At 37.9% G+C, this 17,705-nt stretch overlaps 1 protein-coding gene across 13 annotated transcripts in view; it reads left to right on the top strand.

The window, feature by feature from the left end:
• The window catches only part of RFX3 (regulatory factor X3), a 291,507-nt gene that overhangs the window by 181,401 nt on the left and 92,401 nt on the right, over positions 1 to 17,705 (top strand). For all 13 annotated transcript variants that reach the window (XM_079790204.1, XM_079790195.1, XM_079790206.1 and 10 more), the window contains one exon: positions 15,087 to 15,345. In XM_079790204.1, the coding sequence (XP_079646330.1) occupies positions 15,087 to 15,345 (259 nt within the window). The remainder of the gene's footprint in view (positions 1 to 15,086; positions 15,346 to 17,705) is intronic.

Genomic DNA, 17,705 nt, shown 5'->3' with positions numbered 1-17,705 from the left:
CTGCCTCCATTTTTTTAAGTCCCACTGGAAAATATATCCATCTTGTTAATGAAGGCCTGGTTCCTGTATCCCTCTTAATAGTAAAACCTCTCAGGGTTGACCGCATATTCTTCAGCCTCTTCCAAGCTGGCTTTCTTCACATTACAGTGAAATTGCTCTTATAAGGGTCATTGGTGACCTCAGTTGTTAAATATAATAGACATTCTTATAGATTAAATGTTTTAAATATCTAACAGTCAACTACCCAGCTACTCTATACTTGAATCACTGTCTCTTTTTGTGTTGGGTTTTGTGGTGTTTTTTTCTGTCTATATTCTTCCATTTTCTACCTGTGTGGATCCTCCTTAGTCATATTATTGACCAAATAATTTTTCTGTGGTTTAGACTTTGTATATGTTTCCCTACCATTCTCTAACAGAAACCACATTTCTTCCACAACAGGACTGTCTGTTATTCTTATGGCTACCTATTTTTAGCTTAGCTAATACTTGTCTTTCCCCACTAGAATGTAAGATTCAGGTAGGCAGGTACCTTATTTGTTTGCTCTCCATTCTCTCTCTAATACCTGGAACAGTTGTACATAAGTCCTCAATTTACATTTGTTGAATGAATTAAATAAAGAAGAGCATTTAGTGGCAGTTGAGACAGGAACAGGCTACTCTATAGTTTAAAATACATAGGGGAAAATGAATGGAACCGAATTGAGATGCTGCTAACCACAGTATTAACATCGCTTTTTCTTTTTTTTATTTACTTTGTTTTTATCTTTTCAGTACAAAACTCTTTTGGGCTTGTGCACATGTATAGGGTTGATCAGTTGTCTTTTTCTCCCCCCACCCCCAAGTACACGGTATAGTAGTATTAACTATAGTTACTATGTTATACATTAGATCCCTAGAAGTATCCATCTTATAATTGAAAGTCTGTACCCTTTGTCATCATCCCCCCATGAGTCCTATACCCCAGCCCCTGGAAACTACCATTCTACTCTCTGTTTCTATAAGTTTGATTTTTTTGTATACAACATATGAAATTCTACAGTACTTGTTTTTCTCTGTCTGACTTATTTCACTTAGCACAATGCCCTTAAGTTGCATCCATGTTGGTGTGAATGGCTGAATAATATTTCACTGTATATATTTATTGTTAATAGCCATTGAAATTAGCAGAAATAATTATGTCTCCTGAATTTAAACCAAGGCAAGTATTTTTAGTCTTGTTGAGTAGTATTTATTACTTTATATTTAAGTGATTATTTTTTATTCTGAGGTAATAATAAAAGTTTGTCAGATTACTTGAATTCCTTTCTGAATTACTATTTTCACAAAATGGCACATCTCTCTTTGGTGTATCTTCTGCCTTTGGTCTGACTTGGAGCACTCAAGAGAAGGTCTATTTAGAAACTCAAATAAGTAGTTCATGCTGACCAGCCAGAGCTTCTGTATCACATGAATGCTGTGTGTTGAATAATGTTGCTACTGCTATATAGGGCTTTGGTGACTCACATAAAAACTTCAGAATGGGAAACTGTTTAAGGCAGGGTTCTTGGTTTCAAGCAGCAGAAACCAACTCTGGGTTTATAAGAAAAACAAAAAAAAATATTGAAAGATATTTGTGATTCAGGGAATTTCCAGTAAGTCTGGGGAATTAGGCTGAAAAAAAGACAGGTACAGGCAACATTAGCAGCCAGACCATAGACAAAGCCACACCACAATAGTCCAGTAAGTACTGCACACCACTGCACCCATTCCAAACACTGTCCATCATTGCTACCACTAGCTTCTCTTTATAGCTCTAAAAGAGGGCTAGCAGTTCCTAACCTGTGTGATTCACTTAGTGGAAATTAAGTGAAAAATATATCCCCCATCTCTAGAAACAATTCTCCATAGTTCTTCAGTTCTCCTAGTTCCCTCATGTCCTCTCAAATATATTTTAAAAATTATTCTGTCTGCCTTCACTTACTTATTTCCTTAGTCTAGTCTACATGCTATCCCTACATGGAAACACTTGCCAATAATATTACCTCCTATCATTTCATCTAATGAACGTGGTCCAGAGTCATCTCACATGACCCATCTGCAGGATTGTACCCTGTTTGCCACTTCCTTTCCCCTGATTTCCCATGATCTCTCTGGCCTAAGTCTTTTGTTAGGGTTGTTTCTCTGACTCGAACCTTACCTTATCTCCTTTACCCATCCTCCTTACTCCTATCCCAGCTTAAAACAAAATCCAAACCTCTTTGCCAGAGTCCATACAATGTGCTTCAAGCTTTTTAAACTACCATCCACATTGAGAAAGTTAGGTGTTCATGTTATACTTAGGTAAATACACACATGCACATACAAGTATGCACATACACAAACCATATATGTAAATGATAGAAACAAAGTTTCTCAAAATAATTCCTATCCTTACTAGGTATACTATGCTCTGACCCTATCTAATATCTTTCTTTTTTTTAATGCTGTTATGACAAATTTAAATTGTAGATCATGACTCACAGTTTAAAAAATGTTGTTTATAATACTCGAATATTTAAAACCTCATTACTTGATAGTTATTTTACTTTTAAAACCTCATTGCTTTCTAATATCCTTCTCATTTGTCTTAGCCAGCCATAATAGACTTCTAATTTCTTCCTACATACCAGGTCTTGCCTGTGTTGTGGCTTTTGTACATGCTGTACTCTCTTCCTGATATTCTTTCTTCTTCTATTTTCCATAGGGCTGACTGTTTTTCATCATTTAATTTCAACTGAATATCTCTTCTTTAGTGGTAACATTCTTGACTGACGTATCTAATATGCTCCTCCTATTTATTATATTTTTTTTTCAATTTTTTTATTAAGGTATTATATGTGTACATATCTTACCATTGCCCTCCCCCCACCCCACTCCCATATATGCCCCCACCCCCCAGAGTTTTGCATCCATTGGTTATGCTTATATGCATGCATACAAGTCCTTTGATTGATCTCTTATCTCCCCCACCTCTCCCTAACCTTCCCCTTGTAATTTGACAGTCTGTTTGATGCTTTACTGTCTCTGTATCTATCTTTTTGTTCAAGTTTATAATGTTCTTTATTATCCATAAATGAGTGAGATCATGTGGTATTTTTCTTTCATTGACTGACTTATTTCACTTAACATAATGTTCTCCAATTCCTCCCAGGTTGCTGCAAATGATGAGAATTCCTTCTTTTTTATGGCAGCATAGTATTCCATTGTGTAGATGTACCACAGTTTTCTGATCCAGTCATCTGCTGACGGGCACCTAGGCTGTTTCCAAATCTTAGCTATGGTGAATTGCTCTGCTATGAACATAGGGGTGCATATATCCTTTCTAATTGGTGTTTCTAGTTTCTTCGGATATATTCCCAGGAGTGGGATTACTGGATCAAATGGGAGTTCCATTTTCAGTTTTTTGAGGAAACTCCATACTGTTCTCCACAGTGGCTGCACCAGTCTGCAATCCCACCAGCAGTGCACGAGGGTTCCTTTTTCTCCGCATCCTCGCCAACACTTGTCGTTTGTTGATTTGTTGATGATAGCCATTCTGACAGGTGTGAGATGGTACCGCATTGTTGTTTTGATTTGCATCTCTCGGATAATTAGTGACGTTGAGCATGTTTTCATGTGTCTCTTGGCCTTCCTTCTGTCTTCTTTTGAAAAGATTCTATTTAGGTCTGTTGCCCATTTTTTTATTGGATCATTTATCTTCCTTTTATTAAGTTGTATAAGCTGCCTGTAGATGTTGGAGATTAAACCTTTATCAGTGATGCCATTTGCAAATATGTTCTCCCATGCAGTGGGCCTTCTTGTTGTTTTGTTGATGGTTTCTTTTGCTGTGAAAAAGCTTTTTATTTTGATGTAGTCCCATTTGTTAATTTTCTCTTTAGCTTCCATTGCCCTAGGGGCAGTGTCAGTGAAGAATTTCTTTTGGCATATGTCTGACATTTTGCTGCCTGTGGATTGCTCTAGTATTTTTATGGTTTCCCGTCTTATGTTTAAGTCCTGTATCCATTTTGAGTTTATTTTTGTGTATGGCGTAAGTTGGTGATCAAGCTTCATTTTTTTGCATGTATCTGTCCAATTTTCCCAACACCATTTATTGAAGAGACTGTCTTTATTCCAATGTATGTTCATGCCTCCTTTGTCAAATATTAATTGAGCATAGTGGTTTGGGTCAATATCTGGATTCTCTATTCTGTTCCATTGATCTATATGTCTGTTCTTGTGCCAGTACCAGGCTGTTTTGAGAACAGTGGCTTTGTAATACAGCTTGAAATCTGGTATTGAGATCCCTCCTACTTTATTCTTCTTTCTCAGGATTGCTGTGGCTATTCGGGGTCTTTTTTTATTCCAGATGAATTTTTGGAGAGTTCTTTCAAGGTCTGTGAAATATGCCGTTGGTATTTTAATGGGGAGTGCATTGAATCTATAGATTGCTTTGGGTAGTATGGACATTTTAATGATGTTGATTCTACCAATCCATGAACATGGTATGTTCTTCCATCTGTTTACGTCTTCCTCTATCTCTTTTTTCAGTGTCCTGTAGTTTTCCGTGTATAGGTCTTTTACCTCCTTAGTTAAGTTTATTCCTAGGTATCTTAATTTTTTTGGTGCGATGGTAAATGGGATTGCCTTTTTAGTCTCTCTGTCTGTAAGTTCACTATTGGTGTAGAGAAAGGCCATAGATTTCTTGGCGTTAATTTTGTATCCTGCTACATTGCCGAATTCATTTATTAAGTCTATTAGTTTTTTGACGGAGTCTTTCGGATTTTTTATGTACAATATCATGTCGTCTGCAAATAAAGACAGCTTTACTTGTTCTTTTCCAATCTGGATGCCTTTTATTTCTTCTTCTTGTCTAATTGCAATGGCTAATACTTCCAGTACTATGTCAAACAGGAGTGGTGAGAGTGGGCATCCCTGTCTTGTTCCTGTTCTTAGGGGAAATGTCTTTAGTTTTTGTCCATTGAGTATGATGTTTGCTGTGGGTTTATCATATATAGCTTTTATTATGTTGAGGTATGAGCCATCTATTCCCACCTTGTTGAGAGCTTTTATCAAGAAAGGGTGTTGGATTTTGTCAAATGCTTTTTCTGCATCAATTGATATGACTATGTGATTTTTATCTTTCAATTTGTTTATGTGATGTATCACGTTTATTGATTTGCGGATATTGTACCATCCTTGCATTCCTGGGATAAATCCTACTTGGTCATGGTGTATGATCTTTCTGATGTACTGCTGGAGCCGATTTGCTAGAATTTTGTTGAGGATTTTGGCATCTATGTTCATGAGGGATATTGGTCTGTAATTCTCTTTCATTGTGTTGTCTTTATCTGGTTTTGGTATTAGGGTGATGCTGGCTTCATAGAAGGAGCTTGGAAGTGTTCCTTCCACTTGAATTTTTTGGAATAGTCTGAGGAGGATAGGTTTTAGTTCTTCCTTGAATGTTTGGTAAAACTCTCCTGTGAAGCCATCAGGCCCCGGGCTTTTGTTTGCCGGAAGCTTTTTGATGACTGCTTCAATTTCGTCCATAGTTATTGGCCTATTGAGCTGTTTAGATTCTTCTTGATTGATTTTTGGAAGGTTATATTTTTCTAGGAATATGTCCATTTCCTCCAGATTGTCCAGTTTGTTGGAATAGAGTTGTTCGTAGTATTTTGTAACAATCCTTTGTATCTCAGCGGGGTCTGTTGTTATTTCACCTCTTTCATTTCTGATTTTGTTTATTTGGGTCCTCTCTCTTTGCTTCTTGGTGAGCCTGGCTAGAGGTCCATCAATCTTGTTTATCCTTTCAAAGAACCAGCTCTTGGTTTTGTTGATCTTATGTATTGTTTCTTTGGTCTCTATGTCATTTATCTCCGCTCTGATCTTTGTTATTTCCTTCCTTCTGGTTACACTGGGCTTTTCTTGCTGCTCTTTTTCTAGCTCTTTGAGTTGTAGGGTTAAGTAATTTATTACCATTGTTTCTTGTTTTTTGCAATAGGCCTGTAGAGCTATGAACTTCCCTCTCAAGACTGCTTTCGCTGTGTCCCATAGATTTTGGATTGTTGTGTTTTCATTGTCATTTGTTGCCATGATGTTTTTTATTTCTTCCTTGATCTCTCTGGTGACCCAGTCCTTGTTTAATAGCATACTGTTTAGTCTCCATGTGTTTGATTTCTTTGGATTGTATTTATTGTAGTTGATTTCCAGTTTTATGCCACTGTGATCTGAGAAGATGCTTGATATAATTTCTATCTTCTTGAATTTGAAGAGACTTTGCCTGTGACCCAGCATATGGTCTATCTTTGAAAATGACCCATGTGCACTTGAGAAGAATGTATATTCTGTGGCTTTGGGGTGAAATGTTCTGAAGATGTCAATTAATTCCATCTGGTCTAGTGAGTCATTTAGGATTGCTGTTTCTTTGCTGATTTTTTGTTTAGAGGATTTGTCCAGTGGTGATAGTGGGGTATTAAAGTCTCCTACTATGATTGTGTTGCTATTAATCTCTCCCTTGATATCCTCCAGGAGTTTTTTTATGTATTTGGGTGCTCCTATATTGGGAGCGTATATGTTTACTAGAATTATTTCTTCTTGTTGGATTTCTCCCTTTAGTATTATGAAGTGGCCTTCCTTATCTCTTGTTATGGCATTTACTTTGAGGTCTATTTTGTCAGATATAAGTATTGCTACCCCAGCTTTTTTTTCATTTCCATTTGCCTGAAAGATATTTTTCCATCCCTTCACTTTCAATCTGTGTGAGTCTCTTGTTCTGAGGTGGGTCTCTTGTAGACAGCATATATATGGGTCGTGTTTTTTTATCCATTCAGCTACTCGATGTCTTTTGATTGGAGCATTTAGTCCGTTTACATTTAAAGTTATTACTGAAAGGTATTTGTTTGCAGTCATATCTATTTTTGTGTCTGTATTCCTTCTTACCTGTTTATTTCTTCTTTTTACAGTATTCCCTTTAGCAATTCTTGCATTGCTGGTTTGGTGGTGATAAACTCCCTGAGGCTTTTTTTGTCTGCAAAGCTCCTGATTTCCCCTTCAATTTTGATTGATAGTCTTGCTGGATATAGTATTCTTGGATTCAGTCCTTTGCTTTGCAACACTTTGTATACCTCCTTCCATTCACTTCTAGCTTGTTGTGTTTCTGATGAGTAATCATTTGACAATCTGATGGGTGTTCCTTTGTAGGTAACTCTCTGTCTCTCTCTTGCCGCCTTTAGGATTCTCTCTTTATCATTTATATTTGCCATTGAAATTATGACATGTCTTGGTGTGGGTCTTTTGGGGTTGATCCTGCTTGGGACTCTCTTTACTTGCGTAACTTTTATCTTTCCCATATCCGGGAAGTTTTCTGTCATTATTTCTTCAAATAGATTTTCTAATCCCTGCTGCTCTTCTTGTCCTTCTGGCAGCCCTATTATACGCATGTTACTTCGTTTCATGTTGTCCCGAAGCTCCCTTAGGCTTTCCTCCTGCTTTTTAATTTTTTTCTCCAATTGCTGTTCAGCTTGAGCTTGTTTCTGTACCTGATCTTCTAACTCACTAATTCGGTCCTCTGCTTCTTGTAATCTACTGTTGAAACTTTCCATGGTGTTTTTGATTGTAGCTATATCACTTTTCATTTCTTCCTGATTCTTGCATAAGTTGTTGATTTTCTCATCCATCCGATGTATAAATTCCATGACCATTACTCTGAACTCCTTTTCGGTCATGTTGCAAGCTTCATTTTCACTAATTTCCTTTCTTGGCGACTCCACATTTTCTTTCCTCTGTGAGTTATTTCGTTTCCCCATTCTGGCTATTACCAGAAAGCTCAAGCTTCTGTTTGCGTGGACCTGGGCCGTGTGCTGTGGGGACTTCGCTCCACCCTAGTTTCACTGAAGTGCTCTGACACTAGGACGTGTGACTGTCTTTGGTTGGTGGGAACCAAACTTGTCCAGGATCAGTGTCCCCAGTGTTCCGTGTGGTCTCATGTGCACATTTAGAATCAGGGGTCCTGTCTGCACCACACTGTTGGTATGTGCCGAGAATGAGATCCTTAGCATGTGCCAGGAGTCAGAGTTTCCCTGTGTCTGCACCAAGACTCGAGTGTCAAAGTCTCTGTTGCCTTGTGCGGTTTCTCGTTGAGAATCAGGGTCCCTGTGTGTGCACGCACCAACAATTGGGGTCGCTGGCTCTTAGTGTGAATGCGCTGTGAGTCAGGGATCCCAGGCAGCTGTGTCCGGCGTGCCAAATTCCCTGAAGTGGGGCTGCGTCCTGTGTGTGCTCTCTCTACTGAGCCAAACCGGCTAGAGCGCACATTCTTAAAAACCTGAAGGTGAGCCGGCTCAGTGCACTCTCCCAAAGTCCCAGAAGGGGGGCGGAGTCCGTCCTGCGCGCCAAATTCCCCAAAGGGAAGCCCCTCTGTGCACGCTTTTAAGAATCTCCGAAGGGGGAGCTGTGACCCGCGAGCCAAATTCCCCCAAATTCCCCGAAGGGGAGCCCTCTGTGCGCACTGACAGATTTCCCCGATGGGGAGCTGCTTCTGTCCCGTGCGCGAGCGTGCGCCAAATTCCCTAAGAGGGAGCGTGTCCCTGCGCAAAGCTCGGCAGCTTGGGCCAGGGGCGGGTCTATCAGTTACTATGGTGCTGTCTGTGCGCGCGCCTGTGAGCAGCTTGGGTGAGGGGCGTGCCTATCAGTTACTATGGCGCTTTCCGCGCACTGTGGGTGCTCAGCAGCTTGGGGGAGGGGCGGGTCTATCAGTTACTATGGCGCTATCAGCGCCTGCGAGGAGGGGGATAGGCTCTTTGACTCACGGAAATCTGCCGGGAAGTCTGGATTCTTGTTTGTTTGTCTGAAGCTGTGATAGCAGTTCTCTGTCCCCAGTGGCTGCAGGGTCCTGGTTTGTGTCAGAAGCCAGGATCCGAGTCTCAGGCAGCTCTGTTTCCCAAGATGGCGTGGTCTCTGCGTCCGCACCAGCCGCCGAGAAGTGTCCGCTTTGTGCGCGGGGCTCCGCCGTCTAGGGCTGCCCTCTTCGGGAGCCCCTTGGAAGACCTGCAGAATCTAACTGACCCTATCTCATACACACACACACACACCACACACATCTACACTCTCCTCTGTGGGTTCCTCACTCACACTCTCTCTCTCCCTACCTTCCTGCCGGTCGCCATCTTTTTCTCTCTCCTATTTATTATATTTTAATGTTCTATTTTTCTCTTTCATAGACTTGAGGAAATTTCTAATTATCTTATTTTTGTTCCTTTCTATTCACCACTTTCCTCTTACGTTATGTAGCCCTTATGATAGAAGAGGTTATGTCTTTTTTGTTCCTTTTAATCTAGGTGCCAGAATAAATGCTCAGTAAATATTTGTAAAAAGAATGAGTACAAAGTATTCTGGAATCATAAAACATTGTACCAATGTAAGATATTATAATGACCAACATTACTACATTCTGTCTTCATAATACATTTTATAGTATAAAATTTGCAAGAGATTTTATTTCCTTAACTTGACATTTTCATTCTATTGTTTGATTTTATCATTGACTAGCTTATTGGTAGGAGAGGATATTCAAGACCTATGCAATACAAAACATAATTTAGAGATATTTTACATATCTGGAATTGTGGATAAGATACATAAAGTTAAAGAAAACAGAAAAATTGGTTATAACTGAGGTAAATAGACATACTAATTCCAGTGAATAATCAAGCATGGAATATTCAGAATCATGCTTACTCAGGATGTATGCTGAGGCATGATGGGACAGTAGTAATTTACTGAACTCAATGGATCAGAGTCCTGACATTTACATTGGACCTTACAATACAGTCAGCTGTGAAGAAGCTTCTCTCAGCAAGTGTGCACATATCTCTGTGTGTACAGTCATTACTGCATACATGTGCAGAACAATGAAAAGATTTCTTTCCTGCCATAGAAATAATATGACATTATTTTCATAACAGCCTGTAGTAATCAATAAATAGAAAACAAAAGGAAGAGAGGCACATCTTTCAAATGTGAACAGAATTGCTTGGGAATTTAGCTGTTGCAGGAATGTACAGTCCAGAAATAGCTGCTTTCAGTCAGATATGCCAAATATTGAATTCTTTTCTCAAATATATATATAGGGTGAGCAAGGTAGGTTTACAGTTGTGAATACGTGAAACACAGTGTTTATTCTTTTATTATTATTTATTGTATTATTTTCCGGATGAACAACTGTAAACCTACTTTTGCCCCACCTTGTACTTTGAAAATGTCTGGGGAAAATAATTTGCAAGCAATAACTCATATGTATTCATTATACAATATGAAAGATAAACTAATCTGAGGAATCAGAATTAAAGAGTCATTATTTCTAGTACCTATGAAAGAACTGCTATTTTTGCTGTTAGTGCTTCTTTTTTTACATAAGTCCTTCAGTATTTATTCAGAAGCTTAGAGCATTTAGACCATGGAAAGACCTCGAGGAGTTATTTGTACTAACTTTGGCTCCAGACAGTACTCCAACAAATACATTCATGCTTATCTTCTTACCTTTAAAGAACAATGGCAAAGGACATAATGGTCTGCCTCTATTACCCAATCCAGTATTTAAAATTCCTCTATTCTCATTGCAAGTATACATTGTTTGTCAGAGACAAATTCATTTTCTAATAAAATTGTCCTTTTTCCCCTCCCATAGAAATTGCCAGTCTTTATCCCGGGGTATGTTTGTGCAATAGCCAAGCCTTCCCAGTCACATTGGTCATGACTCAGTAATGAGGACAGTTTATGAATTAGACATACTTTTTAGTGACTTTTACCCTTGTCTTGTTCTTTGCTCATTTTCTATCTTGAATCATCTCCAACTAGAGAGAAGTATGAAAATCAGGTTGCATTTCATTTTGCTGCCATATTTTTATATTGACTTGAGGACTACAGACCTAGTTTTATATACCTATGATTCATTTGTTTGCATTAGTAATATTACTTCACTGAGAACTAATTGTAAAAGGAGTCATGCCCCAAAGATGGAATGTTATAAATTCCTTGAAATGTTTCTCTTGTGTTAGAGTAGTAACCTCCATGATCATAGATTTATCAATTCCAAGCGTGTGATGGTGTATCCTCTGAAATAGTTCCACCTTTTCTATCTCGTTACCATGGCAGGTACATCTGCAGGTCCTATTCTGGGTGAGAGAAGAGAGTAGTGTGGGGCCAGTAAACAGTGAACTAACATGTAAGGAAATCCAAAATAGCAACAGAAAATTCATAGGGCCCCTGTACTACCTGTTAAGGTTATTCCCCAATAGTCATTCACAAATATAATTTATACACAACAAGTTAAGTTCTTTTTATGTGACAAAATGTTTGAGAGTATGGGCTCAGTGCATATCCCAAATAATTTTTTTACCAATTCTTAGCTTTGGATAAAGCTACTCAACCTATTCACCTTGTCTGTGCAAAAGGAATTGTTATAGCACCTATCTCATAGAGTTGAAATGAAGATTAAATGAGTAAGTACCTGAAGCACATAGAATAGTGCCCATTGCATATTAAATGGTCAGTGTTTTAGCTATCATTTGTGATTACTATGTTTTATATATGACATCAACTTATTACTAGGGAGCATGCTGGGACATTTTGCTACGACTCTGAAAATGAAAGCGAGCACCATATCTTCCATCTGTCAAAGTATTTATTGTCCTGTATCTATTTATATACCTTACTTGGCTATACTAGATTGTGTTATTTTAAGTAGAATCAGATAGGGTCAGTGTCATATCCAGTGGACATAAATTAAAGTAACCTCATTTGTCTTTTTACCTAAATTTGAAATCAGCATGACTGTTTTATTTTATCAGTATCTAATGAAATATACAGATGAGACTCCCAATAGGAGCTAGAGCAATGATGAGAGAAGAACTGTACATGTGTTTTAAATGGCTTTTTTCTCTATTTAAAAAAAATGTTTTTATGGGGTTGTTGGGACTTGTATGCATGCGTATAAGCATAACCAATGGACACAGACACCAGGGAGGTGAGGGCATAAGTGGGAGGGTGGGGGAGAAAGGGAGGCGAGGACACATATGTAATACCTTAATAAAGAAAAACAAAACAAAAATCTTACCTGTTTCTGCTACACTGGCTCTTGCTGGAATGTATTAACTTACTCAGTGTGCAATACTTTCAGAACACTATTAATATTTTACTAAAGCTTATAATTTATATTACAAGTATAATTTATAATGAGTTCAAATGACCTGTTTTAAATGCTATAGACAAATGTTTGAATAGTTTAGCATAATTTCTCATGTTTTTAACAAAAAAAGGCTTTATGTTTTATAAATTTATGAAACTGGCTATTTTGTCAGATTATATTTTTATCTGTTGATTAGTGTGCCCACAGTGTACCAGAAACCTGTTAAGTATTGAGGGTACAGATGGAATTAAACATAATTTCATGGGAGTATTAAGACATGAGGAATTCAACAATAACTATGTTGAGAATTATGATTCATGTATGCACAGAGTATGCATTAGGAAAATACAGAGAACAACACATAACAGTCCTATGAAAAGTGACCAGAGAGGGCAAGAGGGTACAGAAAAATAATTTGGGGATAAGGTAAGTGATGTTTGAGCTGAGAGTTTATGAATGATGAGGAAATAGGAAGAGAAAAGAAAAATATATAGGCCTTCCAGGCAGAGTTAACGATGTGTAACAAGCAAGAAAGCAAGAGAAAATGGCTTTTTGAGGGACCAGTATAAAGGCCAGTATGGTGTAAGTGGAAAAAGCATGGCTAGTACCCAAACAGAGATTACGTAGGCACCAGCCCTGATGTTTTGTAAGGTCAATCAAGGGTTCTGAATTCCCTCTGAGGGCAAGAGAGAATCCTGGAAAGGTTTTTAAGAAACGTTTTGTTTTTGTATTTGCATTTTAGAAAAACTCCCCTGGCAGCACAGTTGAAAATAGATTGGAAAAGAGCCTGATTAGAGGCAGAAAAACCAATTAGAAGGCAATTATAATGCAAAATATTATGAGTTAATGCATTAAGTACAAGACTGGAAAGAAGAGTTGGAGAATTATTTAGAAGGTAAAATTGGTAGGACTTAGTGACTGCTGTCAGTCTGAGGAAAGAGGCAAGAGTTCTAATGCTGAGAGTGGCACAGGAAAGAATGAGATAGAAAAGGAATTTCCTTTTAAGTTTTATATTATGGGACCTCCCATATAACATAGGGTTTCCTAGTAAAGATAACCAGATGGCTGTTTGAAACCCAGATTTAAAATTCCTAAGTATAACTAGAAAGTAAAGAGAGTGGAGAAATCAACTTATGCAAGGTTGTTTACTGTGAGCATCTACATGGTCGTATAGTGTATGGTAAAGGTATATGGTCTGAATAAGAATTAAACATAGAGACCACAGAAGATGTCATTGTTTAAAGTGCCATAAAAATGGAGCTTTGACATGTTCTTGAAAGGTAGGTAGTGGTAGAGAAAGTAAATAGTGGAAAATAAGTGTCATAGAAACTAAGGAACAAGAGAGGTTAAGAGAGACCCAGTGTGTACATAAAAAAATGTCTGAAAATATACACATTAAATCATCAGTAGTGGCTAGCTCTGAGATGTGGGTTGAAGAGAATGACAAATGGAATTTTAACTTTATATTTGAATTTTTAGTAAAAGTACTTTATATTTCTCTGTACTATTTTTACAACTTCTTGTGAGCTTATACTTATCCTATCTAATAAAAGAGTAATATGCAGATTGACCATCACTCCAACACACAATATGGCTGCCCCATGTGGTCAAAGATCCTGCCCCCATGTGGACACAAGATGGCCGGCACAAGATGGCCAGCAGAGGAGGGCAGTTGGGAGGCACCAGGCCTGCAAGGGAGGGCAGTTGAGAGGGACCAGGCCTGCAAGGGAGGGAAGTTGGAGGCGATCAACCCTGCAGGGGAGGGCAGTTAGGGGTGACCAGGCCGGCAGAGGAGTGAAGTTGGGGGCAAACAGGCTGGCTGGGGAGCAGTTAGGCATCAATCAGGCTGGCAGCAGAGTGGTTAGGGGGTGATCAGGCTGGCAGGCAGAAGCGGTTATGGGCAATCAGGAAGGCAGGCAGGTGAGCGGTTGGGAGCCAGCAGTCCTGGATTGTGAGAGGGATCCCTGACTGGAGAGGGTGCAGGCTGGGCTGAGGGACACCCCCCTCTCCGTGCACTAATTTCATGCACCAGGCCTCTAGTCTTAAAATAAAAAGTGAAAACAAAGTCATGTTGAAATGTCATAACCAATTGGAAATGAAAAATAAATCAATGAAATAAGCTTAATCAGAACAGAAAGAGCAGGGAAAGGGCAACATGGAGTAGCCAACAATGCTATAGAGCAGACTTGGTCAACAAAGATAAGGAATGACAGAACCCTTATATCTTGGTATTTAGATTTGGTCGCAAGTGACTTTAGTAAAAGCAGTTTCAACAAAAGGCCAAAGCAGAAGCTGTACTGCAGTTGTTGGGAAGTGAAAAGTGACAGCGTGAAGCGCTAGCATAGTCATTCATAAAGGAGAATCTTGAGTATAGAGGAAGAGAGAGATGTAGATATGGACTTAGGGTACAAGCTGAGTTAACTGCTCAAGATCCTTATGGTGGCAAGAAAGATAACCATGCAAGTTTCCTTAGTCATGAAGGGTTATTTATTGCAAGTCACCCAGGAATGTGAAGTAGCATGGGGAGTTTACTTACCAGCCCCAACTCATGCCAGATCCCAGCTTTTCTAAAACTGGGATTTGCAGGAAGTTTTATAAGAAATTGAAGAAGTCACTCAGCAAGACTTTTGGGGGAGAAGAGACCTGATCCTATTTATATGCTGGAGGTAGATACAAGCAGAGGGCAAGAGTTCTACAGTGCAGAGAACATGTTGAGGTACATAATAAAAGCATGTGCCTTTAAGTTGGAAAGTAAGCAAAACTACTTCTGGAAATTAAGTTTCATACAAAATACAAAACTTGTCATGTTCCAAAGGATACATTTTAAACATATATACACACTAGAAAAAGTGAAATAAGATGATATAAATAAGCTAGTAAATTTCTTTTTTCTTCTTCTTCTAAAGCCGAACAACAACTTATCCTTACACAGAAACGCAGATGTACAGCCAAAACACTGGAGGGAATTACTTTGATACTCAAGGGAGTTCTGCACAGGTGACTACCGTGGTCTCATCCCACAGTATGGTGGGCACTGGTGGGATTCAGATGGGCGTCACGGGAGGACAACTCATCAGCAGCTCCGGGGGAACCTATCTGATCGGCAATTCAATGGAGAATTCTGGTCACTCCGTGACGCATACCACTCGGGCCTCCCCAGCGACTGTAAGTATTTGAATTTTTATTTGTTTAATTTAGCCTCTTGGTAGCCACCATTGACATTTTCCAATATAGGGAGAAAAAACGACACAGACTGGGCTGGAACAAGAAAGTGTTAGGTTGTTAGTATTGTGGTATTATCCAGAATGTAATATGTGTGGTATTATGCAGAATGTTACTGATATGCACCCCACAATTATATGAATTTGGAAGTTTTCATTAATAGTAGGAGAAAAGAGAGGGGATTCTCACTCATTAATACTAACTTTAATAGGTTTTCTTCAATGATATTCAGTAAAATCCTTTAAATTTCTGCCCAAAGAGCTTACTTTTATATTATGTTGATTTACACTGGCTCTTTTATGAGATAAAAATCAAGAAGTAATATACAGAGTAAAATATCATTTAATTTGGAAATTTCACATCGTTCACTAGTAATATTTATGCTAGCTCATTGCCAGAGAAGTTACTTTATGAAGGTCAACATTTCCCACACCTTAGACATTTAAATCTGGCCATATTCTTATGCCACCTATACTGTTTACTTAATATATTTTTTAGTTGATTCAGTTTTAAAAGAGAAAACTATATGTATTTTTTCTAAGGTATATCAAAATCCACTCTGTAAAAGTAAATTAAAAATGTTTACCCATGTGCCAATTTTTATTCTACCAACAAGACAATGATCTAGATAATTAGGAGAGCAATGATCTAGGTAATTCCAATGAAAAATATTTGTTGGCTTTGATCATTGCTATTAGCCAATAGCATCTTAGGAACTCACATATTTGAGTTTTCAAGTTTTTAGAATTTAATAAATACAATTACCGTATTTTCCGGCGTATAAGACGACTGGGCGTATAGAAGATTTTCCTAGGTTAAAAAGTCGTCTTATACGCCGGAAAATACAGTATTTTGACACAATATATTTTAATGTAGTGAAATGATGTCACAGAAATGCTCATGGAAAGCTTGTAGAATTGGAAATCATCAAACTCTGTCACCTGAGCTTTCTATTTTCACCTCAACTAAGCTTATAAAGACTGTAGTCATTTAGAACTGCCTAGCTAAAGTAGCAGTGGGATTGATTTTCTAGATGTCCTATGTAAAAGAAGCATGGGGATTTGAAATAAGCACAAGCACCCCTTTTCATCTTACCATATGCTTTGTTATTATAATGAAATAGAGGTAGAAACAAATTTGCTAGAAAATAATAATATGAGAAATTTTACATTTTTCATTTTATGGATTTTCAAGATGTAACATGTACTTGGTAAGTACTTTATACATACTTTTCTGTTTGTAACCATTACGTGTTTACATGTTCATCATTTAGTGCCTTTTCCCTAATCCATTCTTTGAAGTTCTTTACTTCTGCTCACTATTTCTTACTAACCTCAGAACAGTAGCTATTCTCAGTGGAGAGTTCCTTTTTTGTAACCTTTTCTTTGTGTTTTTGGATTATTTCTTAAGCATATTTCTCTCTTGGTTTCATAATAATAGGTACTAACAATAGGTATGGCATGTCTAAACCTTTTAGTCCCAATATATTTATGTAGATTATAAACTAAATGATACCCTTTTTGCACCTCAGTTACCTATCGATAAAATAAGTGGTTAGTTAGAATAAGCAATTTCCTAATTTCCTCCCAGCTTTAGAATCATAATGTTCACAAAGGAATTGTAAAATGTTCTATATGTAAAGATAACTGTATCTTTCCCATAAAATAAAAATAGATTCCAGTACTTGATAGTGCTTCTGAGAAGGGTCACCCAGAAAGTCATTTGTAGTGGGAAGGGAAGTACTTGCCACTATGAAGGCCTTAGGAAAACTGAAAAATGAAGAGAAAGAGTATTTTCCCATTTTTGTTTCATCCACCCTCTCATGATAGCATACCATGCCTCCAGCGTCATCCTTCCCCTACTTTATTTTCTCCAGGCATTTCTGTTTACCTTCACACTGATTTCTGGCTCCCTGTTAAACATCCTTATCAACTGGAAATATGTTAGCTAGATTTATTAGTGCTGTTACTGAGTTAACTGAATTGATTATTCCAGGTCATGTGACTACAGGTGCAAACATTAACAGGGTAAATTTTATTATTTGACGTTTTTTCTATATACAGTAAGAAAAAGTGGCATTTCTCCTTCAGTTATCCATTACATAAATTTGATGCATGATTTCTATTATGTTAGTTGGTAAATTAAACTAACATTAAAAATAAAATAACTGAATTATAACAACTGGAAATAGTGGGAAACTACAGAAAGTACCCCACCACTTTATAGCATCAATTGTACATATTAATTTACATGTTTTAAAATGCATTCATATTTAACATTTTGTTAAAGATGGTTTTTTGTTT

This window comes from Cnephaeus nilssonii (genome assembly GCF_951640355.1).
Source record: "Cnephaeus nilssonii genome assembly, chromosome: 14".
NCBI classification, from domain to species: Eukaryota; Metazoa; Chordata; class Mammalia; order Chiroptera; family Vespertilionidae; genus Cnephaeus; species Cnephaeus nilssonii.
This window is presented reverse-complemented; position numbering and strand designations above follow the sequence as displayed.